This window comes from Bison bison, unplaced genomic scaffold (assembly GCF_000754665.1).
Source record: "Bison bison bison isolate TAMUID 2011002044 unplaced genomic scaffold, Bison_UMD1.0 scf7180017864089, whole genome shotgun sequence".
Lineage (NCBI taxonomy): Eukaryota > Metazoa > Chordata > Mammalia > Artiodactyla > Bovidae > Bison > Bison bison.
Window position 1 is genome coordinate 1,685,829 of NW_011494661.1, and position 9,215 is coordinate 1,695,043.

The 9,215-nt window shown below is 51.6% G+C and overlaps 1 protein-coding gene across 1 annotated transcript in view; it reads left to right on the plus strand.

Annotated features, from left to right (window-relative positions):
• Positions 1-5,647, plus strand: part of FRMD8 (FERM domain containing 8) — a 21,544-nt gene extending 15,897 nt beyond the window's left edge. The window contains exons 10-11 of the mRNA XM_010838060.1: positions 766-964; positions 3,954-5,647. Coding sequence (XP_010836362.1) covers positions 766-964; positions 3,954-4,072 — 318 coding nt within the window. The 3' untranslated portion in view covers positions 4,073-5,647. The remainder of the gene's footprint in view (positions 1-765; positions 965-3,953) is intronic.
• Positions 5,648-9,215: the final 3,568 nt, after the last annotated feature.

Consider the following 9,215-nt stretch of genomic DNA (forward strand, 5'->3'; position numbering starts at 1 on the left):
TTCCTTTAGGATGGACTGGTTTGATCTCCTTGCAGTCCAAGGGACTCTCAAGAGTCTTTTCCAACACCACAGTTCAAAAGCATCAATTCTTTATGGTCCTTCTTTATGATCCAGCTCTCACATCCATACATGACTACTGGAAAAACCATTGCTTTTCAAACTATTCAGACTTTTGTCAGCAAAGTGATGTCTCTGCTTTTTAATACACTGTCTGGGTTTGTCATAGCTTTCCTTCCAAGGAGCAAGCATCTTAATTTCGTGGCTGCTATCACCATCCGTAGTGATTTTGGAGCCCAAGAAAATAAAATCTGTCACTGCTTCCACTTTTTCCCCATCTGTTTGCCATTAAGTGATGGGACCGGATGCCATGATCTTATTTTTTTAATGATGAGTTTCAAGCCAGCTTTTTCACTCTCCTTTCTTTCGGGAAGATCCCCTGGAGGAGGAAATGGCAACCCATTCCAATATTCTTACCCGAGAAATCCCATAGACAGAGGCGCCTAGAGCGCTACAGTCCATGGGGTCGCAAGAGTCAGACACAACCACACAATTAAACAGCAACAATCTGACCCCTGAAGTCAACCCAAATGGGGTGCCTCCCCTGGCCCACAGAGCAGACTCCCCTTCTTCTATTGTGTAAAAGGTATTTGTTTCCTCATCGGCCTCCCCCACCAGCTGGTAGGGCATGTGGGTCTGGATCCTCTCGCTCTGTAGCAGGTAATAGAGAGCCCCCCAGGCCTCACACCAGCCCCTTCTCCTCCCCAGGCCGAGCTGATGAGCAGCCTCATCGAGTACTGCATCGAGCTGAGCCAGGCTGCGGAGCCCGCCGCCTCCCAGGAGGCCGGCCCCACCTCGGCCTCTGGCTCCTCACCACCCCCTCACCAGCGCCCCCAGCTGCGGAGGCAGGGCAGCGTGGTGTGCAGCCGCATCCAGCATCTCTCCACCATCGACTACGTGGAGGAGGGTGAGTGACCACCTCATGCTGTGCACACACACCTACACGTGTGCACATGCACACCACGGGGAGTTCTGGAAGTGGGAAGCAGTTCCAGATGCAATGAGTTAGCTTCCAGCCGGCAGGACCTGGCGGGGGACAAGGGCTGGGTTTGAGCATCCCATCGTTTGATGGAGAGTTGGAGGCTTCTCTCTGGGGCCCCAGCAGTAAGAGCCCCTCACTGCTGTGTCTGAAAAACTAGAAACTACTGGTTTTTAGTAGTTCTTAGTTACTAAAGCTATGGGTATAGGAAGGACGGATACACACCCTGTGGAATCGGTGCAGCTGGTAAAGATGACATAGGTGCCCTAATGCATGCTTTGCCTGCTGGCTCAGTGGTAAAGAATCCGCCTGCAGTGCAGGAGATGCAGTTTTGATCCCTGGGTCAGGAAGATCCCCTACAGAAGAGAATGACAGCCCATTTCAGTATTCTTGCCTGGAGAATCCCATGGACAGAGGAATCTGGCGGGCTACCGTCCATAGGATCGCAGAGGCAAGACACGACTGAGCGACTAACAAACATACACACGTGATCTGCAGTTGATTGAACTGGTGGGTGAGACGGAACCACGTCTATGAAGGGCCAGCGAGAAGTTATACTTGGATTTTCGACTGCACAGAGGGTTGGCATCTCAACCCACTTGTTATCTAAGGGCCAACTGTATTTGTAGTTCATCAGCTACTATAAACAGCATACCAAATCCTTACCTGGAATCCATAACTGTTTCCTCGAGATAAATTACTGGAAATAGGGTTGCCAGGTCAAAGTGTGCAGCCACTGTACCCCCCCAGTGAGAAGGACGCACGTGCCTCTCCATCCTCACCCATGACAGGTGTTATCTCCCTGAGGGCTGTGGGCTCATCAGAGTTGGTGTTCGGATGCTGGTGAAGCAGGGCCGTTTTTCCGTGCAGTTTCTTCATCAGTTCAGTTCAGTTCAGTCGCTAAGTCGTGTCCGACTGTTTGCGACCCCATGAATCACAGCACGCCAGGCCTCCCTGTCCATCACCAACTCCCGGAGTTCACCCAGACTCATGTCCATCGAGTCAGTGATGCCATCCAGCCATCTCATCCTCTGTCATCCCCTTCTCCTCCTGCCCCCAATCCTTCCCAGCATCAGGGTCTTTTCCAATGAGTCAACTCTTCGCATGAGGTGGCCAAAGTACTGGAGTTTCAGCTTTAGCATCATTCCTTCCAAAGAAATCCCAGGGCTGATCTCCTTCAGAATGGACTGGTTGGATCTCCCTGCAGTCCTAGGGACTCTCAAGAGTCTTCTCCAACACCACAGTTCAAAAGCATCAATTCAGCGCTCAGCCTTCTTCACAGTCCAACTCTCACATCCATACATGACCACAGGAAAAACCATAGCCTTGACTAGATGAACCTTTGTTGGCAAAGTAATGTCTCTGCTTTTGAATATGCTATCTAGGTTGGTCATAACTTTCCTTCCAAGAAGTAAGTGTCTTTTAATTTCATGGCTGCAGTCACCATCTGCAGTGATTTTGGAGCCCAAAAAAATAAAGTCTGACACTGTTTCCACTGTTTCCCCATCTATTTGCCGTGAAGTGATGGGACCAGATGCCATGATCTTCGTTTTCTGAATGTTGAGCTTTAAGCCAACTTTTTCACTCTCCACTTTCACTTTCATCATGCGTTACCATTTATTTCTGTTGCCTGTTTTTCTTCTGTCACTTGCTTTTTAACATGAACGTATTATGTTAATACGGTATGTTTGTTAGAATTAATGAACTGACACGATGCAGTAAATTAACTGAAGTCCTTAGTTTTAACCTTACCTAACATCCTCTTTCAGATGCATGGTCCCATCCAGAACACCACACCTCATGTGGCTGTTGTGTCTCCTTAGGCTCCTCTTGGCTGTGACAAGTTTCTCAGACCTTCCTGGTTTTGATGACCTTGAAGTCTTGAGGAGGACTGGTCAGGCATATTGTAGGATGCCCCTTTACTGGAATCTCTCTTCTGTTTTTCTCCTTATTAGACAAGAGTGAAGGGTTTGGGGGAGGAAGGTCACAGAGGTAATGTGCCATTTTTGCCACATCATATCAAAGGTGCATTATCAACATGATTTGTGACTTTTGATGTTGACCTTGATCACCTGGCTTGAAATTTTTAACTTTTAAGAAGTCTTTTTAGGGACTTTCCTGGCAGTCCACTGGTTAGGATTCCAGGCTTCTACTGCCAGGTTCGACCCCAGGTTGGGGAACTAAAATTCCACAAGCACCACCCTCTCCTCCCTCCCCCAGAAAAAGTCTGTCTGTTTCATCAAGGATCATTTTCAGCCAGTGGTATGTATTATAGGTATTTTGTGATGTTGGTCTCTTCTTTCTTCTTTTTTGTAATTGAATTATGTGTGTGCTCAGTCATGTCTGACTCTTTGCGACCCCATGTACTACACCCCGCCAGGCTCCTCTGACCATGGAATTTTCCAGGCAAGAATACTGGAGTGGGCTGCCCTTTCCTACTCCAGAACTGAACTACAGTTGACATATTATATATTCGTATATATAGTGATTTTGCCATAGTGATTCAGTATTTTTATACGTTATGAAGTGATCTTCCTGAGTCTGGTCATCTGTCACCATACAGAGTTACTATAGTATTACTGACCATATTCCTTATACTATCCAGGACATCCCTGTGAGTTCTTTTTTAGCTGGACGTTTGTACCCCTCTCCAGTCTCTTTTCGAACAGGTTTAGACACCACAGCAGGCCCACCATCAAATGGAAACCCTGGTGACCTGATATAGGAGACTGGGCCGCCCCCCCAACCCCGATCCTCTCACTATGGGAGGGTTGGGGGGTCGGGCTGAGGCTCACGAAGCTGGTGGGAGTGAAGAGGGGAGCTCAGCCTGAACAGGCTCCAGAAGGGGCTCCCCTGGGGCCGGGCCCCTCCCCGGGGGGGCACCCTCCTCAGTGCGTCCCTCTTGTTCCCCCAACAGGTGAGACGATCAAGCGGGTGAAACCGAAACGCACCACATCCTTCTTCAGCCGGCAGCTGTCCCGGGGCCAGGGGAGCTACACCGTGGTCCAGCCCGCCGACAGCCTGGAGCAAGGCTGAGGGCCGCCGTGCAGGCGGGAGAGCATGGGGGCATCGTGCTGCCTGAAGGCGTGTGCCGGGGGGAGGGCGGCCTCCGTGTGTGGCCAAGCCGCTGCTGTGCCGGGCTGGGGTGTGCAGAACTGGCTGGGGGCTGCTGCAGGCACCCTCTTGCAGCCTGCCTGCTGTCCCTGGACTCCGGGCTCCGCTGCAGTCTCAGAACCAATCTGACTAGGCCCCAGCCACCCCCTCCCACCCAGGGACTCGCCTTTGTGCCCTCTCAAGACAGAGTATCCCCCGCTCTGAAGTCCCTCGGTTGGCAGGTGGCTGAGCAGTAGGGCTCAGGACACTCCAGAGGAGCATGTGTGTCTTTGGTTTTTTCCCTGGACATTGGTGACCACATCCCCACATTCCAGCTCATGTGGCCAGGCTGGGACATGGCCCTGCGAGGAGAGGGTCGGGGCCTCCACAGTGAGGCCCCCACAAAACCCTCTCCAGTTCGATGGAACTGGAGGGCCCCCTGTGCCCCTCACTCTGGTCTCCTTTGTAAGCAGGAGACTCTGACCAGCAGGAAAGCAAGCCTGCTGATCTTTGGTGATGTCACTGTGCTGGGAGGTGGCTGCCCTGTGGACCCACCAGCCCGCGGGCCCACATTCCACACCCAGAGGAGCTCCCAAACCCCCTTGAGGCTTCCAGTTTCAGTTTTGATCTTTTTTTGATCCGCTTTGGTTCCATGAAGCCTGCAAACTCAGGCTATTCACGAGGGTGCGCCCACCATCTCGGAGCTGCTGGCGCTCCTTCCAGGATGATACTGAGGTTTCATCCAGCCCTAGGCCCATGCACGGGAAGTCCCTGGCAGGGAGGGGTCTGTTCTTTCTCGGGGACCTTGTAGGGCGGTGGATGTGGCCTGGGTGGGGCTCTTCCCATGGCCTCCTGCCTCCTCCCAGAAGAGCTGGCCTCTCAGCCTTGGGCTCTTTCTCAGCGGTCACCCCCCTCACCACCACCACTGGGGCGCTTCCGGGGACTTTCCACAGGAAGGCAGATCCAGCCCGACACAGGGTTTGCATTGTCTTTCCTTCCCGGTGGAGAATGTGGGGAAGGGAATGTGAACCTCTTGTCTCCGGATGTCAGAGCCCACTCACCTCCTCCTCCCTTTGTTGGCTCTTGAACACTCCAGATGTTTGGGGGGGGGAGGCTTGCCCTCCAGCAGTAGGGCCTTTGTTATCTGTCATAATGAATAGGTGTCTCCAGCCTTTGCAAATGTCCCAGCTAGAGGACATCTCATCTCTCCTGGAGACCTCATTGGCTCCCAGCCCCTCCGGCTCCTAGCCCTCTGGTTATCTGCTCCCGTGCACTGTTTTGATGCCAAGTGAATTCTTATCTGACAGATTGAGGGGCCTGAGGGACATGATGGGTGTGTGTGTGTACACAGATTACTTGTTTTGACTCTTCAGCCTCCTCTTCCTGTTTTCTGAGCATCCATTGTGCCTTAACTTTTTCTCTCTGCCCTTGTGGGACAAAGCAGTGTTTCACTAAGTGCCCTTTGAATGTTCCTATCCTTTTGTATCATGTGACTTATTAAAATCAATTTCCAGCAAACTTTGTTATTGTTGTTCTGTTGCTAAGTCGTGGACTGCAGCACTCCAGGCTTCCCTGTCCTTCACTGTCTCCCGGAGTTTGCTCAAACTCATGTCCATTGAGCTGGCGATGCCATCCAACCATCTCATCATGTGACTTATTATTAATAAAATCCATTTCCAGCAAACTGTGGGGTGGTTTATGTTATCAAATAATGAGAGTGTGTTAATTACAGTCTGGGAGTTGATTATAGGCTGCATATTTGTTTTTTGTTAAATATGCATGAAGAAGGACTTACCTGGCAGTCCAGTGGTTAAGACTCCATGCTCCCAATTCAGGGGGCACAGGTTCAGTCCCTAGTTGGGGAACTAAGATCTCAAGTGCTGCAAGGAAGATCAAAGATCCCACGTGCTGCAACTGACTCCTGGCACAGCCAAATAAATACTTTTTAAAATAAAAAATCAATTAAAATACTTGATAAAAAGTAAATAAAACAACCCACAGGGAATTGCCAGGTGGTCCAGCGGTTAGGACTCACTGCTATCGCTGCTAAAGCCCCGGCTTCAATCCCTGGTGCAGGAATGAAGAAACCACAAGCCATGTGGCATGGCCAAATAAATACAAATAAAACAACCCACATTCATGATCTCACAGTTCTCGAGGTCAGTCTGAACTGAAGTCTCACCAAGCTGAGATCCATGTCGGCAGGGCCACATTCCTTTTGGAAGCTCCAAGGGAGAATAAATCTATTTCCTGGGACCCCTTCCTCCATCCCTAAAGCCAGTGAAGGCCAGTGGGGTCCTCACAGCACTGCTCTCTGCCTTCTCTCTCCATGTTTCTCTCTGGCTTTTCTGCCTTCCTCTTCCTCACGATTACACTGGGCCAAGGCAGATAATCAGTCCTGAATATTCACTGGAAGGACTGATGCTGAAGTTCCAACACTTTGACCACCTGATGGGAAGAACTGATTCATTGGAAAAGACCCTGATGCTGGGAAAGACTGAAGGCGGGAGAAGGGGACAACAGAGGATGAGATGGTTGGATGGCATCACCAACTGGATGGACATGAGTTTGAGCAAGCTCCAGGAGTTGGTGATGGACAGGAAAGCCTGGCGTGCTGTGGTCCATAGGGTCGCAAAAGGGACGGACATGACTGAGCGACTGAACTGAACTGAAGGCAGATAATCTAGGATAATTTCCCTATTAAAGTCTGAAAGTGAAAGTGAAGTTGCTCAGTCGTGTCCGACTCTTTGCGACCCCATGGACAGTAGCCTGCACCAGGCTCCTCCATCCATGGCATTTTCTAGGCAAGAGTACTGGAGTGGGTTGCCATTTCCTTCTCCAGGGAATCTTTCCGACCCAGGGATCGAACCCAGGTCTCCCGCATTGTAGACAGACGCTTTACCATCTGAGCCACCAGGGAAGTCCATCTATTAAAGTCTACTGATTAGCAATTTGAATTCCCCTTCGCCATGTAACTTAACATTCACAGGCTCCGGGGTTAGGATGCAGACATCCTGGGGGTCCTTATTCTGTCTACCGCGCCATCTTTCCTGCTTTGTGCTGCATGCGGCAATGGGTTTGACTCCTCTCAGCGGGCTCTGACCAGGCCTGCGTAGGCAGTTGCAGGGGAGCTGGAGCGGCTGCCTGTAGGTTGCTGGTCCGGCTGTGGCCAGCAGGGGGCAGTTGAGCCCGCCCTTTCCTCTCCAGCTCAGCGGCAGAGGCGGAGCCCGCACTTCCTGCCCGTATCCTACGCAGCCCGGAACCCGGAGCAGCTCTGCGGTCCTCGGGTCTGGCGCTGCATGCCTGCTGCTTCTCAGAGGGGCCCCCTGGCTTCTGACCGCCGCCACCTTCCTCTGGTCCACCATCAGGGGTTTTGGGCCTTCAAGAGCACCAGATACAGGGTTTCTCCCTGTGGTCCCCAGTTGGTGTTCAGTTCAGTCGCTCAGTCATGTCCTACTCTTGTGACCCCATGGACTGCAGCATGCCAGGCCTCCCTGTCCATCACCAACTCCCGGAGTTTACTCAAACTCACGTCCATTGAGTCAGTGATGCCATCCAACCATCTCATCCTCTGTCGTCCCCTTCACCCGCCTTCAATCTTTCCCAGCATCAGGGTCTTTCCAGATGAGTCAGCTCTTCACATCAGGTGGCCAAAGTATTGGAGTTTCAGCTTCAACATCAGTCCTTCCAATGAACACTCAGGACTGACCTCCTTAAGGATGGACTGGTTGGATCTCCTTGCAGTCCAAGGGACTCTCAAGAGTTCCCCAACACCACAGTTCAAAACCATCAGTTCTTCGGCACTCAGCCTTCTTTATGGTCCCACTCTCACATCCATACATGACTACTGGAAAAACCATAGCCTTGACTAGATGGACCTTTGTTGGTAAAGTAGTATCTCTGCTTGCTTCTTAATATGCTGTCTAGGTTGGTGAGGGACCATGTTCTTCAAAGATCAGGATCTACATCCCAAGAACAGATTCTGCTTTGGGACTGTGTGTGTGTGTGATGAAAACAGATTCTGCTTTGGGATTGTGTGTGTGTTGTGTGTATGTAATGAAAACAGAGTCAAAATATTTAAAACCATGGAATCCAGGAAGTGGGGTGGGCACATCCGGGGTCCGCCCTGCTCCCCACCTTGCGCACAGGAGGAGCTGACTGTCCCAGGCCCCAACCCTCCCCCCACCCCACTTCCTGGCAGTCCCGCCCATCTCTAAGCACCTCCCTTCCCCCACCCCTACTGCGCCCTCAGCTACTTTGAGCTACTTGTCATAGGTATAATTTGCAAGCAGCAGAGTAATAATAGCTCCAGCTCTTCCCAGGACCTCTGTGTCCCCTGCCCCTTTGAACTTGGCGTTTGGGGAGGAGGGGGAAGTGGTGATAGCTGACTCTCTGGGTCAGTAAGCACAGGCCTCGCTCCCAGCATCAAGGTCAGCAGCCTCCAGGGGCAGATGAACCATTTGGAGGGGTTCCTCTGCCCAGAGGCAGCCCTGGCACCACACACGCCTTTTTCTCTCTCTCTCTCTCTCTCTCCCTCCGATGCCACTCAGGCGGCCAAAGGGAGTCGGAACAGAAAAGTCTCCTTCAGAGGGTCAAGGAGAGTCTGAACAACCAGTGCTCCAGCGAGGTCACTGAGGGGGTGAGACAGGCTCAGGCCGGAAGACAGTCCCATCCGCAGGGACGCAGCCTAAGCGAGCTCTGGCAGTGGGGGCTGCAGGCGGGTCTGGGAGAGGAGGAGGGGGGCTGTGCAGACCCAGACATGGGAGGTGTCAGCACCGCTCCTCTGTCCATGGGATTCTCCAGGCAAGAATACTGGAGTGGGTTGCCATTTCCTTGTCCAAAAGAGAGGCAGTGGCGGAAGGTCAATATGTAAGATTTGGTGAAGGGGGAGTTCCATGCAATCAAGCACTTACTTTACAAGAGGTTTTCTGCTAGTCACAAGCATCTGATGTCATCATGAAGGGATTTAGTGCTTTTCTAGATATGAGGAGATGCAGGATTGAGACCATGAAATCAGTTCCTGAAAATATCCAATTATCTACAGACCTGCCCTACCAGGGTACAGAGTGCCTCACTCCACCTGGAA